The sequence below is a fragment of the Tupaia chinensis genome, unplaced genomic scaffold (assembly GCF_000334495.1).
Source record: "Tupaia chinensis unplaced genomic scaffold, TupChi_1.0 Scaffold146687_1, whole genome shotgun sequence".
Lineage (NCBI taxonomy): Eukaryota > Metazoa > Chordata > Mammalia > Scandentia > Tupaiidae > Tupaia > Tupaia belangeri.
In genome coordinates this window covers 3,325,786-3,351,475 of record NW_006206544.1, presented here as the reverse complement: position 1 = coordinate 3,351,475, position 25,690 = coordinate 3,325,786, and the positions used below count along the sequence as shown (strand labels likewise).

The 25,690-nt window shown below is 37.4% G+C and overlaps 1 protein-coding gene across 2 annotated transcripts in view; it reads right to left on the bottom strand.

Annotated features, from left to right (window-relative positions):
- SNX7 (sorting nexin 7) overlaps positions 1-25,690 on the bottom strand; it is a 92,802-nt gene that overhangs the window by 55,938 nt on the left and 11,174 nt on the right. For both annotated transcript variants that reach the window (XM_006169016.3, XM_027768499.1), the window contains exons 2-5: positions 11,261-11,443; positions 2,790-2,900; positions 1,995-2,159; positions 60-258 (exon numbers count right to left, since the gene is read on the bottom strand). In XM_006169016.3, the coding sequence (XP_006169078.3) occupies positions 60-258; positions 1,995-2,159; positions 2,790-2,900; positions 11,261-11,431 (646 nt within the window). In that variant the 5' untranslated portion in view covers positions 11,432-11,443. The remainder of the gene's footprint in view (positions 1-59; positions 259-1,994; positions 2,160-2,789; positions 2,901-11,260; positions 11,444-25,690) is intronic.

Here is a 25,690-nt window from a genome sequence, read left to right as displayed (position 1 = left end):
CCAGGGAACATGTGGATCCACCAGAAAATGCACAACTGCGGAATCCCATGTCTACATACCTCGTTCTTCCTTGTAAATTCTCTGAGATATTTTATCTATCAAATTTATTTTCTGGCTAAATATCTCGATAAAGTGATTCATTTCCATGAACTCCTCGGGGCGGTTTTTAACTCCCCTCACTGAGGACGCCACAGCTCTGACGGTCTGCCCCATCCTGCTCAGGAAGCCAGGTCCTTGCTTCTTGTGTGACGAGAGTTCCTAGAAAAGAAAATGAGTATTTGTGGTGAGGCAAGTAATGCAATTCCAAGACTCGGTAAAATAAGAAACCTAATGAAAAGGCTAAAAGAACGACGTGAAAACTATTTCATACACATCTTTCTTTTTAATGGTAGCTTGAACCAGATGAGTTTTATTAGAGTATAGTTTTTCCTCTTGATAACATTCCCTTTCCAAAGTACTCATGTAAAAACGCGTTATATAGTCTTTTTTGAGCATAAATCTTTAAAAGAACAGAGTTTAAGAGAGGGAACAGTGCTCAAGGAGATACTAGAGAAGATAAGAGGATGATATGTCATGTCATTCATATTTTATAACAGGAACTTAATGGAAAAATGATTGAGAGAAGATTTTTTTTAAGTGCCTACATTACTCCTTGAAAAAGAAAATTGGAAAACTTCATTAATTCTTTAGTTATAATAATAGCTTACAGTTATTGAGAGCTTAATACATTCTAGGCACTATACTCACATTTTTATATACACAACTCACAATACACCTATGAAGTGGGTTCTATTACCTTCTTCGTGTTACTGAAGAAAATAAATGTAAAGAAAGGTTAAGGAACTCACTCAGGATCCAAGAAGAATTAAAGTGGGACAGCAAGGATCAACTCCTGGAAGTCTGATTCCATGGCCTCACTTTTAAGCACTAACCTGCTTTTACCTCTTTCAAATCATCAGGACCCTGTAAACAAAACTACTTGATCATAGCTCTTCAAGCAATTAAAGAGGGTAAATTGTGAAACCACCACCACTGGCTGGCTCTCTGTAGAGAAAACTTTTTAATAAGATATGCGACTAGTTCTTTCACAGTTCATCAAGAGGGACAGCTAGACTTTCAATACAAAATGAATACCATTAAGGGATACATTATATACAAAAGTATCCTTTCTGAAGTGCAGCACATTTAAAAAGAACACAAAAAGGAGGACAAGGGAGTCTAATGACGGTTGCAGCACTTGCTAAGGCACAGGCTTGCAATCAAATAACAGTGAAGAATAACACAAAGGAAAAAAAGTTATAATTATGCTGACTACCAAATCCACAGATAAAAGTACTACACTGTATCATTTACCCAAATCCTAAATAATATAACGTTTTATTTCCTGAAATTCTTACAGACAATAATATAAACTTACTAAAACTGAGAGATACAAAACTCAACACTGATCGATAATTATTTAGTACTGAGTTATGGTATTTATTATCTTTTTTGGCTGACTTATGGCTTCACAGGGGAGAAAAGTAAAACATATAAAGTGTCTTTTAGAAATCAGACTCCCCCCACACACATACATAGATAACTGAAGGAAAAGTAAACATATTATATTATCTATCTATTCATCCATTTAGCAAAGACTTTGATCCTAACTTAAAAATCCCTGACCTCCATTACTCTAAATAGTATCAATAAAAAATATATTTAGATATATACAGCATTGGCTATATATGCAAGTAGCACCCTGACAATGAAAAAAATAAAATTAGTGATCAAGAGAAATAAGAGTATGAGTATTTAAGGAAAATACAAGATTTCTATAACATTTATTTGTAGAAATGACACAGTATATTCTGAAAGATACCTCTCCAGTACTTTTCAGAAACTCCATCTCAATTCAAGTATACCATGCTTGATTTATAAACGGAAAGAGGAAGCACATAATCTATTGTACATACTACTTAAGGATTATATGATTACAAAGAAAAATTCTTCACCCAAGCTTGTGCAGTGAGAAAAACTTTGAAGTCTTCATTAAATGTTAAAGTTGGATGATCAGCAATGCGGTTCAAAAACTTTTGTAAAGCCTTTCTGCGTGTCTCAATGAAGTCATCATTAAAGCGTTCCACCATTCCTTTCACTATAAATTTTTCTGGCAATGGCTGAAGCAATAAACAAACAAACACAAAGAAGAAGAAAAGGTATCTGAGCAATTTTGAAAGAAGTTTATCAAGAATTCTTTATGTTTCCTCTATGAAAGACTAATTGAACATCTAATCTTTACTAATAATATTTTTGAAATCCATAATGCTAGGCCCAAAAATGTGACATCTAACATGTTAAAATAGTTCTTTAAAAACTCTATACATGGATTTAAAAGTTCAGAAACTTTTTTTTTTTGTAAGAGAGATTTTTGCTATAAGACATGTGTGCTTACTAGAGAGAAAGAGAGAGACAGGGAGAGAAAGTGAGAAATCTCCCCCCCACCCCCACACCCAGGTGAGATGACCACGCTGCAATCCCTTCTCCTCCACTCTTTTCTCAGGAGTTTGGACATGCACACACATGTGCCTGGTGTGAGTTTCAAGCTTCTGGGTCGAGGACTTGAACCGCAGTTGGCCATGTGGGAGTCTAGCACCTCAACCACTATGCCACCTATTGGCCCCAAGAAAGATCTATGTTTATGATAAATGAATTACACTGAATTAAAAGGTCTGAAATGAGTTTTTAACTATCTTAAAACATTGACAAGGAAACTGGAAGCATTTTTTACGAAAAAACAACAAACTTACTGGAATAATCAGAGTGGGGTGTGCTTCCTCAAGTTTTCCCTTCAACCAAAGGAAATCTTGATAACGTCTTCTAACTTCAAATTCACTGGAGTCAAATTCCCCACGAGATGTCTGAAGCAAGTAGGAGAAAATAGCAGCACATGCAATATAAGACAGAGACATTTGCTTAATGTTATTTTAAACATTCTGAAATAAATGGGTCTTTAAGAAAAATTAACAAATCCTAATTATTCAGTGTTTGTCAGCCTGTAATTTTTTTTTTAAGTCATCTAGTCAAGTAGGAAATGAAACAAAGCAAACTTTCTGGTATTTCCAGAAAGAAAGCAAACATCATGCTTAAATTTAAAATCCAAACTGAAAAATCTGTCTTACAACAACCATCTGCCTACTACATGATTTTAGCTATTATCTTTGGCATGACTTTCTCACTAACAAGAAAATATGCTCTGAATTTAGGTTTCGAATATATTTCATTTCTCAAGATGATCAAAATTCAAGAAATCAGAATTTGAGGAAAATCCTATTTTTGCTATTTGGAAAATAACCTGAATGTAACTGAGAAAAATGTTTTCCTGGAATTTGTTCAAATGAATTGCTATGCTAAAATTTGCTTTCCGTATATGAAAATTCTAACATTTTAGAGTGATTTTTTACCACTGTTTTTTTGAAAAATATAATTAATGGGTATTTTATGTGAAGAGAAAATCTTCCTGTCATTTCTCAAGGACTTTTATTTTGAGTTACATGCATAAACTTTGAAAAATCAAGCAAATACATTAAAATATCTGTTCTCAACAAACCAAAAATCTATGCCAACACATATGACAAGAACATGAGTACCATATCAACCTCACGGCTTCTGCCCAAATCCCAAGCCAAAAATAAAAATATGCGTTATCTAATGCATACTCACCTCTCAAAAGAAAACAGTTATTCATACCAATACCTTATTTAACAGAACTTTTGCATATTAAAAATTGCATGTAGTAATATTTAGACTGAGATTTTCCTGGAGGAGTAAAGATAGAATAACACATCACACAGATATTTCATACTCACCAGAGAAATCAATCACCCACACGGATGAACGCGATTGTAAAATTAAGCAGCTTAAGTTATACAGTGAAATCTTTTCATGGAATAAGGTTCATAAAAGCTACACTTTTCAAAGTTTACTGTTTTAAAATGAATATTTAAAATATAATATACCGTAGTACAACATGTCCTCTGTTATGAGAAAAGACGGGAGCCAATGAGATGCAGACGTCTAAGAAACTAATACGCTACACAATCTTCACCATTATACATAATGGTGTAAGATATGTACATGGTAAGAAATGGGTAAATTAAATCTAGTAGAAACACAGTTTAACAATACACATGCTGGCGTATGAACACATACATGCAAATACACACAGGTATGTATATATTATATGCACGCAAAACATGGTTTAGAGTAACTCATTAAAAAATATTTATTGAGTACCACCTTGTGCCAGGCATATAGCCACGGGTTTACTACCAATTCCCAAGAAAATGGGCATAACTAACAATAAAAAAACACCTCGAAGAAATGGGCAGTTAAAATAAGATTGAGCTAGATATGTGCTCGAGAATCTCCAGCACTCGAAGTAAACATTGAAAATGAGGTATAAATTCCAGCAAGAAGACATACAAAATCAATGAAATAATGGGCTCATTCTGCCTCATCACTGTTGACTTAAAATATTTTCTAATATACTGCAATAGAGGAGGGAAACAGGAGTTAAGTACAAGTCTTGAGGAGCATATACTGTTCCTTCCTACTAGAAGAGCTTATTCTACCCCTGACATATTATAGATATCTAAAGAAATGAGACACAAAAGGCAGGGATTATCAGCTGAGTTCTGATCATTAATATCCCTTCAGCAGAGGCTATTACTGTCCCATCTAAAATAGCCAAATGTGGTCCTCAGAAGATGGACGAAACTTCAAGCTGTGAGAAAAACTGGGTATGGTAACACATTCCCAGAGAGAACCTGTGATCTACAAAGCCATCTGAAACACGAATGATGGGTCTTTCCTAGAATATAGTTTCCCACGGGAGCCATCATGGCAATGCTGGTTCATTTCTCATGCCCAACAATAAAAGCCACATACTTAAAGTTTAGTACTCAAGGGCTCTTGTGAGCCATACCCCAAAATGCACTCATTCTACCTACATCAACCTTTGGATAAGGGCAAACAGTTATCCTAAGCTTTGAGGATTTAGGAAACTGTTTTTGAGGGAAAATGCCTCCTAACAGCCAATTCAAGCGATCAAGAGCATAACTGAAGCCCTCCCTGCAGCACTGGAGGGCGTTTGTAGGTTTATCTTGGTGATGAAGAAGTGGAAGCAGTCTTGCATTCCATCTCTTAGTTCTCACATCTACATGAACAAGGGAGCCTATGCTTCTAGATCTCCAAAAGACAAGTCCTTCTTCTGAACACTCACCTCAGATATGCTAACCTAGAGAATAAAGAGTACTTCCCATTAGGAGGACAGATGCCAGGAACGTGGGTTTTCTGAGATAATTATTTAGTCATGTCATTCTTCAACACTGTAAACATTTCCAAACAGGATACTGTAGGTGTACATATGTGTATGTGTACAGCACATTTACCCTTACAATCATGAGTGTCTGTGAATATAAATATTTATAATATTAAAACTTTCCCAGAGAAGCCATCTCTGTATTCCAAGTGAGATGGGGTACCCCATACTCACAGCACTCTTTTTTTTTCTTTATAACATTTATAACTCTAATTAAATGATTAAACATACAATTAACATTTTAATATAATTGCCACTCCTCCCACCCCCAAGACGGAGAACTCCATGACAGAAAGCTCTGTCCTGATCACTAAGTATTCTCGATATGCAACCACAGTACTTGGGTCATAACTGGGACTCAATAAAACGTAGTGGAATACCAGAGTAAATGAATAAATTATGGTTAGTGAACAGCAAGACTCTCTGACAACATAATATATATTTACATCGAGATACTATAAAGCCCTTCACTGACTCATTCACCCAAAATATTAAATGGCTTACTATGTCCTAAGAACTGTGTTTGGAATTGCAAATAACTTAGCTGTTTATCTGTGATATATATTTCAGTATATTCAACTTTATTAATTTATTTACTTATTTATTTTAATTTGACCAGAGAGAGACAGAGTGAGTAAGAGACAGAGAAAGTGAGAAAGCAAGCTGCCAGGTCCAGGACTTGAACAACAGTCAGCCATGTGGGAGTTCAGCACCCTAACCACTATGTCACCTGCTGGCCTCAAAGTATATATAGGTATAGTCTATATACTAGGATATAGTAAAAGTAATAGGGAGCATAACAAAAGAATTTAGTTTATAATAGTTAAGCTGAAAGAGAATTTGCCATATCTACATATAGATGCACAAAAAATACAATAGAAAAAAGTTGTAGAGCATGGAAAGTAAAATGTCTGGGTTTAAATCAGCTCAGCTAATTACTATGTGGCATAGTCTTTAGCAAGTTACTGAGTTTCAGTGTTCTCATTCACAAAATGTGAGCAAATAATAACATCTAGGTTCTAGGATTGCTGCAAACATAAATAAGTTCATATGGAGAAAGTTACTAGAACAGTGCCTGGCATAAAGCAGTCTGATAAAAAAATGTGTGCTGGGTTATACACAAAATATTGCTACTGTTACTACTATGATAAGATTAGCTCATTGAAAGTATGATATAAATACGGGTAACTGAGAAGTGTGCCTCTCCAATCAGAATGAAATCCACAAAGTGGCTAATAAGAAATAAATGGTGGGAAAATAACCCAGCCTCAAATTCTTCACCAGGAAGAATGACCACTATGCATGACTACTAGCAGTGTAACAGGAGAAATCTGGCTCTATTCTCAGCAGCGTGTTCGCATTAACAAATCCAATTTTCATAAAGACCCTCCGAGGTTGGTACTGCTATCCTGTTCACAAATGAGGAAAATAATGCAGAGAATTAAATCACCCAGATCACAGAGCAAGGAAGCAAGGGGATCAAGCCTCGAGCCCAAGCTGTCTTGGGCTACTGCTTCTTGATATAGCTCAGATACTATGAATCCCTTTGCTCACTCATTTGCGGAAAAATTAAGTGGCTTATTTACTACGTCCTAGGAATTGTGTTTGGAATTACAGACAATGTCAGGCAGTTACCTTTCTTGAGAAGCTTGCAGACACACTGAGTAGAAATACAAATAAACACAGAATTACCTACTTACATACGAGTAGTGGCAATTACCGAATACCTAGTGTTAGGCACTTTGCTAAGTGTCTTACCTTGATTACTTATCCTAAATCAACTCTTAAAGCAACTTTACACAACTAGGGTCTATTTTCATCTCAATTTTGTAGACTGAAAAAAAAAATGAAGCTTAGAGGGATTATATAGATGCCTTTTTTTAAATTTTTTTTTTAGGTTTTTGTCATAGGGTGTATGGGCTCTCTAGAGAGCAAGTGACAGAGAGACAGTGAGAGGGAAAGTGAGACTCTCCCTCCCACCTAGTCCTGGAGATTGCCGTAAAGCAATCCCGGCCCTGTGGGAGTCCGGCCACTAAACCACCATGTCGCCTGCTGGCCCTAATGCTGCTTTTCTTTCTTTCTTTCCTGAGCTAGAAAGAGACAGAAATGGAGGACGAAAGAGAGAAAGACAGATACTCCCACAGGGTCATGCCGTAATGCACTCCCACCTTCAGCTGGCCCAAAATCAACAGTCTGTGTGATCGGCACATTTTAGGTGGTCCTGAGATGCAAATCTGGAAGACCACAATGTGGTTGGTAGCTCAGAGGGTCATGTTATTGTTGTGTCACCAGCCAGCCCCTAAATATATGCTTTTGATGTCTTTACTGACTCCAGTGCTTCACATTTTTAAGAGTTCAGTTAGAACTCCGTAAGAAGACAGTGAGAGGGTGGTAAACAACTAGGGAAGTCTTCAGAGGCATCTAGCATTGGACTTGCCTGGGAGAGTAGGGGCTGGATGATGGAGCAGTTGTAAGGCAACACTCTACATTGTCAGACCACAGAGGAAGGTCCCAGGGCTTCCCAGGGCCTTTCTGTGCAGGCTGGGCCAGGTCAGTTGAGGCTGGAGGTGGGTCACAGTTCAAAGATTGAAGACTGTTGTGCCTGCATGTGTATCTCTTGTTCTCCATTTCTCTTTTTATGGAAAAAATAAATAAACTTAAAAAATATATAGTAGTTGTGTCTGAGAGGGGGATGGGCATACAGCAGAAGGAAAATCACGGGAAGTCATTAAAGCAAGAGACACCTCGGAATAGTCTGGTACTGGAACAGTCGGGGGAGGATGGAGGTATTGAAATGGGGGAGGGAGTAAGAGATGATGCTGGCGCCAGACTGAGAAGCTCGTTACTTGTCACACAGAAGAATTTGCCTTTTGGGCTGGAGCAATGATGGACCAAGAGAGGATTTTAAGAATTTGGAGACAGAGCAATTGATGGATCATCACAATTTTATCCATTTATTTGCTGAATACTACTCTGCTGTTAAAAAGAATAAAATCCTGTTGCTTGTGGCAATGTGGACAAACCTGGAGCACATAAAGGGAAGTAAGCCAAGCACAGAAAGAGAAATGCCACATGCTCTCACTCAGAGGAGGAAACTGGATGAGAGGCAGGAGTAGAACAGTGATTACCAGAGCTGGGAATGATGGGGTGTGGGAGAGAGATGTTGGTTAACAGATTCAAAGTTACAGGTAGGAAAGAATAAGTTCTAGGGCTCTCCAGCAAAATAAAGTAATTGTAACAATAGTATACTGTGTTTCAGAGTTCTGCTAAAAGTGAATTCTGAATGTTTCCAAAGCAAAGTAATGATAAATGATTGAGATGATGGATACCGCTCAGTTCCTCACTGGAACGTTACACATAGTAATCTATACTGAAAAATAACATTGTAGCTCAAAAATGTGTATAGTAACTACATGCTAATTTAACATCTTAAAAGGGCCAGCAGGTAGAGTGGTAGTTGAGGCGCTAGACTCTCACAAGGCCAATCACAGTTCAGGTTCCAGACCCAGCAGCTTGAAAATCATGCCAGGAGTGTGTGCACAAAATCCTGAGAGGAGAATGGAAGAGAAGGGACTGCAAGGTGGCCATCCCTCCTAGGGGGTGATTTATCACCTTCCCTTTCTCTGTCTCTGTCTCTCTTTCTCCAATGAGTGCACTTGCCCTATGGGTGGTGGGGATATTTTTAAAGGATCTTGGGTAAAGAGATCAAATATGTACTTTTTAAAACAACGTAACAAGGCCCTGCTGTGGTGCCACACACTGCAAAGGTACTGTGCTCCACAGGCTGGGACAACATGGGAAACCTGGGTTTGATTCCCAGTCCAACCTAGAGACAGGCCTTGGTAGTGTGTGTCTGTATTCCCAGCAACTTGGGGAGGTTAAGCAGGAGGAGCAAAGCTGCCAGGCTGCCCTAGACAACACAGTGGGACCCTCGGGGAGAGCCTGGTTAACGGCTGGAAGAATACAAGTAAGAAAGTGGAATGGTGTATAGGAGGCTACAGTACATCAGAGGAAAGACAGCTAGTGACAATCTAACATTTATCCAAACAACCAGAAGAATAAATTTCAAATGTGTACAACCATAAGTAAGGACAAATGGTAGAGATGGTGGGTGTGTTTATTTTCTTGATTTGACTATTATACATTGTATACATGCTTTGAAAACTCACACTGGACCCTACAAAGATGTACCACTATCATATGTAAATTTAAAAATATAATTAAAATTATTATTTTTTTAGAGGTTTTTGTCTTAGGGTGGGTGTGCTTGCCAGAGAGAGAGGACAGTAAGAAATCATTCCCAGGGGGGTGGGCATGTCACAATCTCTTCATCTCCATTCTCCTCTTGGAATCCTGGGCATGCACACATACACACACAGCATGACTTTCAAGCCACGAGGTCCAGGACTTGAGCCACAGTTAGTCATGTGAGGAGTCCATCAACGTAACTGCTATGCCATCTGGTGGCTCAATTATTATTATTTTTTTTAAAAGAAGTGTGGGCCAGCAGGTGGCACGGTGGTTAAGGGCACTGTACTCCCACATGGCCAACCATGGTTCAAGTCCTGTACCTGGTGGCTTGCTTTCTAACTTTCTCCTCTTCTCTCTCTCTCTCTGTGTGTGTGTGTGTGTGTGAGTGTGTGTGTGTGTGTGTTTCCTTCTCTGGTCAAATTAAAATGAATAAATAAGTTCAATAAAAAAATAAAAATATTAATAAAAAAAGAGCCAGGTATGCCAGCATGCTCCTGTCCCAGCTGGCAGACATGGTAAGATCTAGTCTTAAAAAATAAATAAATAAATAAATAAATAAAAGAAGAAGAAGAAGGAAGGAAACATAACTAGCAGCAGTGTGGAGACTGCACTGGAAAAAAGTGATTATAGGAACACACTAATGTATTTTCAGCTATAAAAGAGATACACATTAATGAACCACATAGTCCAAGGTGAGGCTTCAGGAATAAATTATTGTAACTTATCAGTGGAATTCCGTAAGGAGTGTTATTAAACAAATTAATTAAAATAAAATATAGTTATACTATTTGGCTGTTTTATTTGACTTCAGATAAATAAACTGGGGTTTTTTGTTTGTCTTTTACAGAACCAAGACCTAGGATTGAGAGTTTGGATTCTAGATCTATTTTTGCACTTGAATCATTGGACAAGTAACAGTATCCCATACAGAAGAAAAGGGGGCCACTTGTTCCTATTTGGAAAACAAATGAAAGATTTAGTACCAAAACTGTAAATAAAAAGTATTATGTCCTATTTTAAACTTTTTTTCTATTAGCAACCAGAGGCCCTACTTTTCCAAAGGTTATTTCTTTATAATATTCTAAAGTAAGACTCTAATTGCTTCTACTCTAAGTACAACTACTATAAAATGAATGACCACTTCTCAAGTCAACATGAATGTCACTGAAGTCACCTGGAACAAGCATAGTGTGAGATAAGGTGCAATGTCTTATTTGAAATGTTTTAAAAAGTAAGTCGATTTTAGGGTCAGCAGGTGGCATGGTAATTAGAGGTGCTAGATTCCCACATGGCCGACTGCAGTTCAAGTCTCAGACCTGCTTTCTCATGTTCTCTCTCTCTCTCTGGTCAGATTCAAAAGATAATAATAATGGTGAACAATACTGAATAATTTAAAATAAAAAAGTAAATCAATTTAGCTAAAATTCAATAAATTTGAAAGTTATAATGAACAATAAAGAAGTACTTCCAAATGCTTAGAGAGCAGCAATAATAATGGTGAATAATACTGAATAAATAATTTAAAATAAAAAAGTAAATCAATTTAGCTAAAATTGTATAAAGTTGAAAGTTACAATGAATGATAAAGAAGTACTTCCAAATGCGTGGAGAGCAGCAGTATTCAGAAAATATTCACTTGATGCTTACCTTAGTAATAATTCGGTAAGTAATGAAAGTTTCAATTGTAGTGACATGGCTTTCAGGTTCATCCACTGTAATGAAGAGATCCTTTAAATCTGGCTCATCTTCAAACTTGATTTGGTTTATCATTGATAAGGGGGACGTTGGCATCACAGGGCTGAAGGAGTTCATGTCCATCAGTGAGGCATCCTAAGGAATAAAACATTCAAAAAGTGACATCGATAGGAAAAATTAGTAAAATCACCCCGTTCTTAGACATTGAAAATGTGAATGAAGTGCAAAGTATGTCAAGGACAAAGAATTACAGGGGCCCAGATGGTAATGCAGTGGTAATGAGACTATTACCAGTTTAAGATTGGTGACCTCTTTGTGTGCCCATAATCCAGGCTGGCTGAGGCTACAGGTAGACTACAGGATCAAGACCTTGACACAGGACCTGTAACTGTTTCTCTGCATATGTTTGTCTCTCTCACTTGTGGAACAAATTCAAAAGTTAAAATAAAAAGACTTTGAAATAAATATGGGGATACCTCAAGAAGTTTATGGAAAAGTAGAATTAAAGGATGAATTTATTTCAGTACAAAACAATTTTGAAATTCATACATAATTTTTCCATAATACATATTTTCCATGAACTTTTTGAAGACCCCCTCCCCACATATGGTATGCTGAACATGTATTTTTTTATCTGTTTCCCCTTAAAATCTCACCCCCCCAAAAAATGGCAGTCAAGAAATAAACAGGCTGTCCCCATAGTATAGTAATTAGGTGTTACACATTAGGAGCCAATCCCACAAAGCCAATGATGGTTCAAAACCCAACCCTGACAGCTTAAAACACATGCTAGGTTTGCATGTATGTGTGTCCAAAATCCTGACAGAAAGGAAAAATGGAGGAAAAACAATTACGGTATGGTCAAGTTCTGTGAGGGAGTTCTCTCTCTCTCTCTGCATTCCCTAGCAAGTGCATGCACCCTTTGGCAATTAAAAACGTATAAAAATAGAAACCCTCAAGTACTGTTATAATAGGAATGCTTGTGTTATCTCCAAGATTGTGTTGAAAGTTAGTACTCCATACCACAGTATTAAGAGGTGGGACATTTAGAAGGTAATGACTTCAGGAAGGCAGAGTTTTTATGAATGGGATTAGTGACCTTATTTTTAGAAAGTACTAGAAGGAACTAGCTAGCCCCTTTCTTGCCTTTCCAACTTCTGCTGTGTGAGGACAGAGCAACAAGGCTGTCATCTTGGAAGTAGAGAGTAGCCCTCACCAGACATCGAACCTGTCATCCCTTGGATCTTGGACTTCCCAGCTTCCAGAACTATATGAAATAAGTTTCACTTATTTATAAATTACCCAGTCTCAGATATGTTGTTAAATGGGCACATATAGAGTTAGAATAGAAACAAGAAATATAACAAAATATATCAGCTCTATTTTGGAAATTGGAAATCTGGTCTTTAATTAGTAATTGAAATAGAAGTGCGAAGAAAGCTGAGAAATAACCCAGAAGACAATGTTAGTTAACCTAGTGAGAAACAAGCTTATTTATGATACAGAATCCCAGAAAGAGTCAAAAATTAGAGATACCAAAAATCCGTTGACATATAGTGATAGAGCTAAAACCAAGGAATTAGTTGAAAATTGAATTAAACAAACAAGTTTAAGGGAATCTCCTATTCCTTTTTCTACCCCATATAATCAGATAACTTTCCCACTTCAACTCTGCAGAACACTGAAAATTTACTTTCTGGAGAGACTGTCAACTCAAAGAGAGCTGAGTAGATAGGATAAGCGAAGAGGCCCTATGAAAAAACAGATATCAAGTGAAAGACTTGCACACTTGAAAGGATACCCAATCCTCTTTCTTCGCTTGATCCCAAAAAATGTTGGCAGAAAGGTACAAAACTCTATTATCAGTCCCTGGACTGCTAAAACAAAATAATACCATATACTAGGTGGCTTATAAAAAGCAGCAATGTATTCACAGTTTGGAAGGCTGGGTGTCAGCAGATTCTGCACCTGCTGAAGGCCTGGTTTCTGTTAAAGTTCATAAACAGCTATTCTCACTGTAACCCACATGTAGAGGGGTCAAGGGTCTCTCCTGGAGTCTCTTTTTCCAAGGCGCTGATTTCATTCATGAGACACCTGATAGCCTAATCACCCCACAAAGACCCCAGCAGTACTATTACCCTGGGAGCTAACATTTCAACATAAGAACTGTAGGATGACACAAACATTTACACCATCACATCCACAGTGGTTAGAGGTTCTTCTCTTAGTAATCTTTTTAACAGAAAACTGTTTTAATTGCCTCATGAATTAGCCAGGTCTCTGCATTAATCACTCAACAGCAAAGCCCTATGAAAGCTATCAAAAGAGGAAGAAAGAGAGAGAAACAATAGAGGAAGTAGAGAATAGAGAAAATGCTTTAAAAAACTATAGGATCATGGAAATATAAGGGAAGATGTTAACATGAACTAAAACACAGTGTTATTAAAATGAACCATCAGAGAACAGCAACACCAAAGTAAAAGGAGGCTCATGAAAATTAAAATATGAAGGGCCACCTCAGTAACACAGCGATTAAATATTGTATGGAGAAAGCCAGATCTCACATGGCCAACTAGCGTTCAGATCTCAACTCTGGCACTTGAAAAACACACGGGAAGCAGGACCAGTAGTTAGCATAATGGCTATGTCGCTGGACTCCCATGTAGTCGACCGCGGTTTGCGTCCTGGACCTGGTGGCTTAAAACACACGCTAGGCGTGTGTGCATGCATGCCCAAGATCCCAAGAGGAGAACAGAGGAGAAGGAATTGCGGCGTGGTCATCCCCCCTGGGGGTGATTTCTCACTTTCTGTCTCTTTGTCTGTCTCTGTCTGTCTGGCGAGCGCACGCGCCCTATAGCAAAAACCTCTCAAAAAAACACAAAAAAAACCCCAAAAAACCCACACACACATACTGGAAGCATGTGCACATATGACCAGGATCCCAATGGAAAACAGAAATGGAAGAAAGGGATTGCAGTATGACCAGGTCTATGGGGGGAGAGAGGGAGCTCTCTCTTTCTTGGGCACACACACACGCACCCTCTGGCATAAGTGAAATAAATCAAGAAAATAAAACTCAAGAGAAATTTAACAGATAAAACTCACAATTCTGCATTATGTTGAACCAAAAAAAACAAGAGATGAAACATGAGAAAGATTTTTATAAAATTAAAGGATCCATATAGAAAGTACGTGAATAAAAAAAAAGAAATTCCAGGGAATGAAAAATGTTCTTAAACAAAAGTATTTCCAGATTGATAGGACCTATCCGACCTCCCTCCCCAAAATGATGGGACAAAGGTGGAGTGGGCAGTCATTGTATAAGCACCCACTGCCATAACATTTCATAATAACAGCTTTTTTTTTAATATCTGAAAGATTTCAGAGAGAATATATGCAAGTAAAACAAAATAGAAATCCCGGAAATGAAAATGGCATCAGATTTCTCGATGATAACACCGGAAATTAAATGACAATAATGTCTTCAGCATTTTGAGAAGAAAGTACTTCCCATCTACAAGTCTACAAAGTCAGGCAAGTATATTAGTAGATTAAGCCACTTCAGACATTCAAGATTTCAAAAATGAACTTCCCATGCACCTATTCTTTGGGAGCTTTTTTTACTTATCCAAAACAAGAGCATATATCAAGATAGAAAACAGAATTGAAAAGTAAAGAGACCCAACAAAAGAGAAAAGTAAAGGGAATTCCCTAGATAGTGAAAGAATATTTCAAGTCGATATCTAATATAGGAGCATATTCCTGATCAGAAAAGATGCACAGACCTATTTAGGAATCATGAGGCATTGTGTCTCCAATCTACCCTCCATGTGCACATAGAGACAGAAAGCAAAAGCTGTGAATGGGTAATAGCTGGAGAATCTGGATTCTTTGTAGTGCTGTTGCAACTTTTCTCTAGGTTTAAAGTAATTTCAAAACAATATTATGTTTATTACTTGTTTTTTTGAAAGATTTTTGCTATAGAGTAATGGACTAGCCAGAGAGACAGAGAGGGAAAAGAAAGAGAGAAATCACCCCCCGGGGGATGGCCACACTGCAATCCCTCTTCCTCCATTCTCCTCTCAGGATTTTGGGCATGCACACTCATGTGCCTGCTGTGAGTTTCAAGCCTCTGGGTCTGGGACTCAGACCACAGTTGGCCATGTGGAAGTCCAGCGACATAACCATTACGCCATCTGCTGATCCAACCAGCAGTAATGGTTATGTCGTTGGACTCCCACATAGTCGACTATGGTTTAAATCCCAGACCTGGTGGCTTAAAACTCACACCGGGCACATATGCGTGTGTCCCCAAAATCCAGAAAGGCAAATGGTGGAGAAGGCATTGCAGCATGGCCTTCCCCCAGAGGATGATTTCTCATATTATGCCTGTCTTTTTCTATAGCAAAAATCTCTTTGAAAAAAAAAAAGTCAAATCATAAAGCTATAGAATATTTATAACATTAAAAAATTCAAAACAGCATTCCCTGCTCCATACAAACTGCTATTGCTAGTTCATGAGCCTCAGAAGCAAATTCAGAACTGTATAGGTTCTTTTTCTTGTAACATTTCTCATTTAAAATAATATATATTGCTTTTTAAATTTTTTTTCAGTTTTGATATTATCAATGGATTTTCTACTAAGGAGAATGAAGAGTATTTATTTACTTAGTCAAATAATTACATGAGTATTGACTCACAGATTTCTATTTTATTCAATGGGTTGTAATCCATTAACATCATAATTTATTGCAATGTTTAAACAGCCCCAGATTTGACTATTGGGAGCCCCTGATGGCTGGCACCTGTGTACTCTTATGCTTTCATTATTCCTTGAGCACTTTATTTTCAGGCATAACGAGATGTTCCAGGTGAATACTCCTCCTTTCTCTGCCCCAGCCCTGGAATCAGACATTTCTTCAAGGAGCTGTGGTTCCTTTTAGAAGACGTGGTATTTTACAAACCAAGATATGAGTGCCAGAGAATATATGCATCATATACATACATATACATATAACACACCCACACACGTATACATACACATAAATCTAGACCTATATAAAACTTCTAGAGTCCCCAAAGATAACTCTAATTCGAACTTAACACCATATAGCACATTCTAGCCTTCTCCCTTTTTGTATTCGTAACTCTTTCTCCAGCAGTGAGAGTTTACACCCATTATCCTGAATATATTTACTTACTGGCTCAATCCCCCATATGTAACCAATCTGCCTCCTCGGTTCTGACCACACAGGACAAGGCAACCTCATTCTCAAACCCAGCTGAGTCAGACGCCTGCTTAGTCCCAATCCCACAATCCTACTAGTCACTACCTTGGCCATGATGGTCATCTGCTCAGTCATCATCAATAGTCTGTTTTTGTTTTTTAATATAAATAAAGGAAAAGGAAAATGGGAAAGGAAGGGCTACATGTTATTTCTTATGAGTCAAAAATTGTAAATGAAGCAAAACAATAATACTTAAATTGTAAAGATAAATGATGCTTCATTTATATGGAAAGATAAAACAAAAACTATCATGAAGACATTTATGTCTGCAATAGCAGTAAAGGCTTATTCTCTAGTGCTATATTTTCTTTTTTAGATACCCTTTTTCCCAAAAAGGTCATAAATGTTAGAATCAAAAATTTTGCTTGTTATTATAAAAAAGACCAAAAGTAACTGACACATTCAGAGATCAGATCATAGTTTAACAACAAAGTTGGATATTCTTGAGTAAAAAAAAATAATAATAATTATAAAGAAATCCAAAAATAGCTTCTTATGCTATCTTTGGCTTGACTAAGCAAGTAATCTTAAACCATTAATTTAGCTTTTCTAGGTTAAATTGAGGAGCTGGACTTTATTACTTCCAAAATCGCTCCCAGCTCCTAATGTTTTAATATAGTAAAATGTAATAAATTCTGATGTTTTTAAAAAGATAGTTATGAAACCATGAGGAAAATAAAGGATAAAATCATAATTGAACTTATTTCTCCTCTCAAACCAAATCAATAAAAATGCTCTTGAAGCATCAATAATATTCAGAGCAAAGACTCTTTCCACAAAGAAGTTCATCTACATACACTCTAGCAAAGCATTTAGGTAACTGCAGATGCATGATCGAAGAGAGATGATTGTAGGACACACTGAGGAAACAAACAGTGGTCGTTAAAACTGAGAAAGTTCAGGCTACTGTGTCACAAACTGGTCTGCGAAATGAAAACACTTAGACATCACTTGGACCAAGGCAAACTTCAGTTCATCAGATGCACAAAAATATCAAGGCAAGAGATATTTTACAACAGAAATGTAGTGGAATAAATTATTTTCTATCCCTATGACAGGATACAATAAAGAGATTAAAATTAATGTGTTAGAAGATTAGGAAATAATTTGGAGGCAATTACACAGTATGTTATTAAGAAAAGATAGGCTATAAAATTTGTGTACGGATTCCAGTGTGTGTCTGTGTGTTTGTGTGTCTGTCTGTCTCTCCAGGGGAAAAGTAGGGAAGAGACATTGGAAAGGAGAACTCAGAAACTACACACATACACACAAAGCACGTGAACAAAAGTTAATCCAGATGTTGAGTTGGGTTTAATATTTTTCAACTGACTTGCTGTATCTTTCAAATATTCTGAAATTAACATATCTTTTATAATCAGAAAAAAACTGAAATCCTGAGTCCATCCACATTGTCGATGATGTTGCAGAGGTGGTAAAGACCATGGTGGTAAGAGTCATCTAGGGCCACGGTGGCAGGGGCCTCTGATTACATTTTTTTTTTTAATTTCTTGATTACATTTTTTTTTCTTTACACACCAAGGTTGTATAGTTAATAGGAATTCTAAAATACGTCTAAAATTCAATGAACATGGGACTGTCAAAATAAATTATGGGATGCTAACATAATGAAATACTAAGCAGTCATTAAGAACAGAATTTAGAGCTTCCAAATAAATGTGCAATCAGCATGCACAAAAATCCCTCTCAAAAACCATTTCTTATAAAGTCGTTTTCTAAGCTGACAAATTTTAATTTGATGGGCAAACCTACTTTAAATTTCACTGACATCGCATACAACCATGTGTTTTGGCATCCTTTGTACTCACTCTCCTGACTCACCACAACCTACTTCTTTTACCTACTACATAATTTAGCATTCTATTTCATCTGCTTAAAATGCATGCTTTTGTAGAGTGGGAAAGATCTGCATGAATTTACAAAGGCTCACAATTTCAGTGAGTATAGTGTGGTGTCATAAAAATATGCTTCGGTATCTAGCAAAGGAAGAAAATTACAGGCTGAAATTTAGCAACATCCAAGATTTCAGTAGAAGGATTTAAATGACTATGAATCACTCAGAAACATTCTTTAAACCTCAATAAAACTGACTTTCCAACTTGTCACTTCAAAAAAGGAAAGAAAATATACTGACAATACGTGAAAGATTTACATTGACATATGAACGACAGAAAAAAAAAAAAAAAAAAAAAGAGAAGATCCAAAGAAGCAATTGACCAAAAAGAGCTCCATTTAAGCTTTTGTAGTTGATGCTTGTCAAGAGAAATGGATCATAAAAATGTGTTCTTTTGAAACGAAGGCCTTGCCTCTATAATATGTCTCTCTCTCTGCTCCTTTCTCTCGCTCTCTTAGTATTTGGATACATGCTCATTACCCTATGGTATCTTAACAATAAAAATATATCTCCATTTTTTTTTTTCCTTCAAGTGATTGGAGCACAAGGGAAATTATCTGTTTGTCAAAACTCTGTGTCTTAAACAACATTTAATACTGTTACTGCTAGTATAGTAAAAACACATCCACACTCTGGGATGGATTCATGCTCGGGTTTGAATATGTGTAACAGGCAAAAGCCCAACAGACTGCAAGAGTTCACTGGCTTTCACCCATACTCTGAAACAAAAAAAGGTCACTATAAAGGAAGGCACTCAAGTAGCTTCATGGAAATAAATGAAAGGGACCAGCAGTTAGTGTAATGGCTATGTTGCTGAACTCCCATGTGGTCGACCACGGTTCAAGTCCCAGACCCGGTGACTTAAAACTCACGCCAGGTGCGTGTGCGTGCCCAAGACCCCGAGAGGAGAATGGAGGAGAAGGGACTGCGGCGTGGCCATCCCCCCGGGGGGTGATTTCTCACTTTCTGTCTCTCTGTCTCTCTCTGTCTGTCTGGCAAGCGCATGTGCCCTATAGCAAAAACCTCTCCAAAATAAATAAATAAACAAATAAATAAATAAATAAATAAAATGCTGCCATCATATCGCAAAAACACAAATCAATGTAAATTCTCTGTTGTCATTTTTAAGTATTTGTTATGGGTTGAATTAGATCTACCCCTCCCCCATCTCCCACCATTCAAATGCTGAAGTCTTGAACCCTAGTACTTCAGCTAGATATCTAAATATTTTTGGTCTGTGTTTGGTTGATTCTAAAGATGTGGAACCCAAAGATACCGAGGGTCGACTGCACAGGACCTTATTAGGAGATAGGGTCTTTGCAGAAGTGATTAAATTAAAATGAGCTCATTTGGGGGGGGGTTCCCTAATTCAATAAGACTGGTATCTTTACAATACAGGAAAACATAAAGACAGAAACATGCACAGAGGAGCGACAATGAGACGGAGGGAGAAGACAGTCATCTGCAGGCCAGGTTGACAGGCCTGGACCAGATCACGCACTCACAGCCCTCAGAAGGCAGCAACCCTGCTAAACTCTTGACTTCAAACTTCAGCTACCAGAGTTGTTAATCATTACTTTTCTGTTGTTCAAGATACCAGTTGGGGGCAGCCCATGGGAAGGTGGTTAAGGTAACTGGATCCCACACAGTGACAGCACCTGGCCCCAGCTGCTCGAGAAATACTCCAGGTGTGTGAGCATGCCCAGATCCCAACTAGACTGAGAAATGGAGGAGGTGGTCTTGCAGACTGACTGTTCCCCATGGCGGGGGGGGGGGGGGGGGTTCTCTCTCTTTTTCTCTTTCTCTCTCTCTCTCTTCCTGTCTCAGTCTCTCTCCTGCATGTGCAAGCACTCTCTGGCAAATATTAAAGAAAAAAAAAAAAAAAGACGCCCAATCTGTGGTACTTTGTTACAGTATTCCTAGCAAACAAAGATAGCATTTCTGTACCTAGAGTTTTACACAATAAAAATGTGAGACTGAGAGTAAGGATAGAAAAAAGGAAGAAATCATAACTGGAATCGTTGATTTTGCTCTATTCATTCTTTTTTACAGGTTAATAATCAACTCTAGTAATTTCTGAGAAAGGTTTTAGCCTCCCCCCTTTATTGCTATTAGATGGTTCTAAAGTTCTGCTACTGAAATAAACAAAATATTAATGCATAGCAAAAATTTAAAGCAAACAATGATTTGTCAGTATCTGAGTGCTCAGAAGATAAACAGCAAAAGACACAGGTTACCAGGTGAGATACATTTTCTCTAAGAGGTGTCCTTCCTTAATGCCACTCACTAAAATGCTACTCAGAATGTCTCATAAATATAACATGAATTACTCTGATAATACTAAATCGCATCTACCATCTGTGCACAAACAGCTATTTTCTTTTTACAAGTAGAGGAGAAAAAACTCAATGTGAGAAGTGTGATAAATCAGAAAACTGGCATGAAAAGGCCATGCAAATAAAATTGCTGATGCACGAGAAATACACACACCAAGAGACATCTGGTAAAAAAGCAACTTAAAGTGGAAAGTTTGAGAAACCATGTCGTTAAGAGGGACACTCATCTTGATAGGCCTAAATTTAGACTTACCAGCTGTGTTTTGGTTTACAAATCCTTCCAATCTGCCTGCTTATAATAATAATAAAAAATGAGAAAGGCCTTCTGTAGAACACTGTTGAAAATATGATGGGGGGGGTGGTATAAGCCAGCATCTGTCACGTGCTGAAAAGGGGCAAACGACATTCTAATCTTGTTTCATATTTCCATTGCTGTGTAACACGTACCTCCTTGTAGACCCATCTCACTATTTACCCATTCTGCTGCTTCTAGGTTTTTCTATTTCCCAACAGGGCTACTGTGAATGTACTTGCACTTCCTCAGGTTTTGTGTACTACAAGCTGTATATACTGACCATAGAAATGTTTCACATAGTTTTGTTTGACATTATTTTCTCTTCAGGGGGTAAAAATTGGTATATTAAAATGAAAAGTCTCTGCATTTAGAGCTCAAATGAACCCAAATTCCAGTTTAGACACATGTCAGCTGTGTGAACTTGGTCAAGTCATTTTACTTTTCTTAGGTTCAGTTTTTTCACTGACAATCTCTCAGGGAGGTTTATTCTCCCTTGGACCAAAGAGGATTAAAGAAAAAAGAAAAAGAAACATAAATGTGACATATATCATGTCAGGTTGAAGGCTATATATGAATTATCATATGTAAATGTTACCATGATTTTGTATATTTTGTTCTCGTTTTCAGCCAATGAGGGAAATAGGCTAGGTAACTTGTTCAAATTCTGCTGTTAGTGGAAGAATGTGGATTTGTCAAATTTATGCCAAAATATGATACAGGTCATAGGAGTCATCACTGACATCACTTCTTTTTGTTTCCCATGAAATTAAAAAGAAATATAAAACAGAATAAATAGATGTCTATGGTGAGAATATGGCTTGGCGGTGCCCAAAACCTCAGTAAGTATAAGTACATTCAAGGCAGCACAGTTGGAAATTAGAAAAAATTACAAACAGAAGAGTGAATAAACTGTGCTGTATGCATACAATAGTGTACAATGAAAACTGTAACTCATGAAACAACATGAATAAATCTCATAAAGTATTACTATTAGGAGAAAAAAGCAAATCATAGAATAATTTGTGCATGATTGCATCATTTTAAAGTCTTGAAACATACAAGATCCAAAAATTCATAATCTTTAAAATGATGGCTTTGAGAGACATAAATGGTCATCCCTTGGTCATGGGGAATTGGATCCAGGACCCCCATGATTACCAAAACCCACGACATTCAAGTCTCTTCTACAAATAGTATAATGTACTCATAATCTATCCATATCAAAATGTATTTTTAAAATCATTACTAGATTACTTATAATACCTAATACTATATAAACATCATGTAGATAGTTGTCAACTGTATTTTTATTTGTATTATTTTTTACTGTTGTATCACTTTTTTATTATTTCTTTTTTCTGATAATTTTGGTCTGTGACTGGATGAATCGGGGGATGCAGAACCCACAAAGGGTTCTGTGGTTTGACTCTGAAGAGTCAACTGCACAAAGCAAAGTTCTATGAAAACTAATGACAAACAGGAAACTCAGATTTTTAGTTTCTTTTAAACCAGAGAGAGAAAAAATTATGGATCGTGACAGGGAAACATAGGGATGTCAAAAATTGGGGAATTTTATTTCTTAGGCTGAGTAGTAGATACATGGATGCAAAAAAAAAAAAAAACCTTTAAAAAGGAAAAAAAAAAAGATTTTATTTGGAAAAGTCCAATGTGACATCTGCCTATAAGTTTGCCATAAAACCATTGTTGGAAGTGGGGTGATTATTCTCAATGATCCCTCTTTTCCTATGAAAGGATCATACTTTCTGGCCAATTGTCAGGTGACTCACAATGCTGCTTATGGAAGGACAATGGTTCCCCAATTCAATGGGCCTAACCAGTGACTTGCTTTGGACAACAGCAGGAATCTGGACTGAAGACTGGGGAGTCACTGCCTGTTTCCAACCGTGCACCCATGTTCTTTTATCTCTACCACAGGCAGCATGTTCCAGGTAATGGTTGCTCTTCCAGTGTTGATCCCAAGATGAAGAAGACATGTGGAACAAACTCAAGACCTGGACGGGCACATAAGTAAGACTTAAGTTTGGACTGTAGATAAGCCACTGAGATCTTGATATTGTCTGCACTGCAGCATAACCCAGTGAAAACTGATGGAGATACCACTCAATGGCCAATTAGAATCAAAATACTAACTTTCTCAGAGTTAGTACAGTAGAACTCTAACAGGTCTACAATTAGAAATTAGAGATGCTATTTCCAATTTTGAAGATTTAAATAATAAAGTTTTCAATTTGTTTTTAGTCATACATAATGAGACTTTCATTTCAATTTTAAATAGATTTTTTTCCCTTTTTTTTAAGAGAGAAATTTTTGCTATAGGGTTCATGCAGTGCACTCACCAGAGGCAGAGAGATACAGAGAGACAGAAAGCAAGAAATCACCCCCCAGGGGGGATGGCCATCCCAGAATCCCTTCTCCTCCATTCTTCTCTAGGGATCTGGGGCACACACACACATGCACCTGGCATGAGTTTCAAGCTTCTGTGTCCAGGACTTGATCCATGGTCAACTATGTGGGAGACCAGCAACATAACCATTACACCATCTGGTGGTCCCCTAAAGAGACTTTCTAATCCTAATATTTCACTATGAAGGATTATCCTCTCTGTTTTTCATTTTTAAAACAAGCACTTCTACTAGTCATATCAAAAACTAAAAACAGTAATATAAAACTACAACCAAATTAAAACCTCAAAAGTATTAGGCTAAATGAGAGATCCCACATGTTAAGAAAAAAAAAAACTAAAACACACATATTGGATGATCCCATTTGTATTGAACAAGCTGAAGGGGCAAATTTATAGAGATAGAAAATAGTAGGTTGGGGTTGTCATGGGAGTAAATTGAGATTTACTTTAGGTATGATGAATCTTTTAGGGAGCTGAAAATTTTCTAGAACTGGCTTACATGGTTTTAAAACTCAGTTAACTTAATTAAAAAAACATCCTCCTCAAATGGGTGAATAGACCTCAATAAAAATGATTTTAAAAATAAAAAAAGAGGGGACCTGCAGTTAGCGTAATGGCTATGTTGCTGGACTCCCACGTAGTCGACTGTGGTTTGAGTCCCGGACCCGGAGGCTTAAACTCACGCTGGGCGCATGTGTGTGCATGCCTAAGATCCCGAGAGGAGAACGGAGGAGAAGAGATTGTGGTGTGGCCATCCCCCCAGGGGGTGATTTCTCGCTTTCTGTCTCTCTGTCTCTCTCTGTCTGTCTGGCGAGCGCATGCACCCTATAGCAAAAAACTCTCAAAAAAAATTTAAAATTAAAAAACAGTATTCTATATAAAAGCATAACTCAAAGTCAAAATGATGATAATAAAATTATTACTGTTTCAATATTTAAAACTACTGGTTTAATCTTCCGTTTTATTATGTGTTTCACTCTTTCTGTCAATCTTTGCTAATAGTTTTGATTGTCCTTTTTTTTTTTTAATAACTATAGGTAGCACTGTTATATGGTATGACTGATATAAACAATTCCAGAATTAATAAAGTATACTATTTAAAATAGACAAAATCAGAACTAACAGTTGGTATAATGCCTGTGTCGCTGGACTCCCATGTAGTCGACCGCGGTTCAAGTCCAAGGCCTGGGGCTTAAACACATGCTGGGCACAAGTGCGTGCATGCCCAAGATCCGGGGGGAGGAGGGATTGGTGCGTGGCCATCCCCACTGGGGGGGGGGTGGGGGGATGATTTCTCACTTTCTGTCTCTGTCTCTGTTTCTGGCAAGTGCACATGCCCTATAGCAAAAACCTCTCAAAAAAAAATAGACAAAATCTTTTAAGCACATAATTCTTCACCTATTTATTGGTAAAACCTTAAAATGTATGTTTTAAGGTGATTAACTGTGAATGTTTAACTTCTAGTTGTATATACTTCATAAAGTATGGGATACAAGTAAATAAGTACATTAAAAAATGAACATTGAACACTATAACTGTATAGTCAGTGAGTCTGAGTTTTCTTTTGATCACACTAGCTACTTATAAAACTACAGCAGTTTTTCAATTCAGAGTTGTGCTGAAGCATACGATCAGTACCCTCAGGACAGAAACATAAAACTCTATCTTTAGAGCTCAAAGGAAAGGACCACCAGATGGCGTAATGGTTACATTGCTGGACTCCCATGTAGTAGATGACAGTTGGAGTCTCGGACTCAGCAGCTTAAAACTCACATCAGGCACAAGTGCTGTGTGCCCAAAATTTTGAGAGGAGACTAAAGAGAAGTGATTGTGATGTAGCCATCTCCACTAGGGAGTGATTTCTCACTTTCTGTCTCTTTCTGGCAAGTGTATGTGACCTATAGCAAAAAAATCTCTTTCTAAAACAATGGAGAGTATTTTATCTCAGAGCACTTGCACTTACCAGAGTCAGAGATGCAGACACAGTGAGAAGGAAATCACTTCTCCATTCTCTTCCTGGGATCTTGGGCAAGTACACACACATACCTGGCATGATTTTCAAGCCTCCAGGTCTGGTACTTGAACTATAGTCAGCACTTGGACAGTCCAGCAATGTAACCATTACA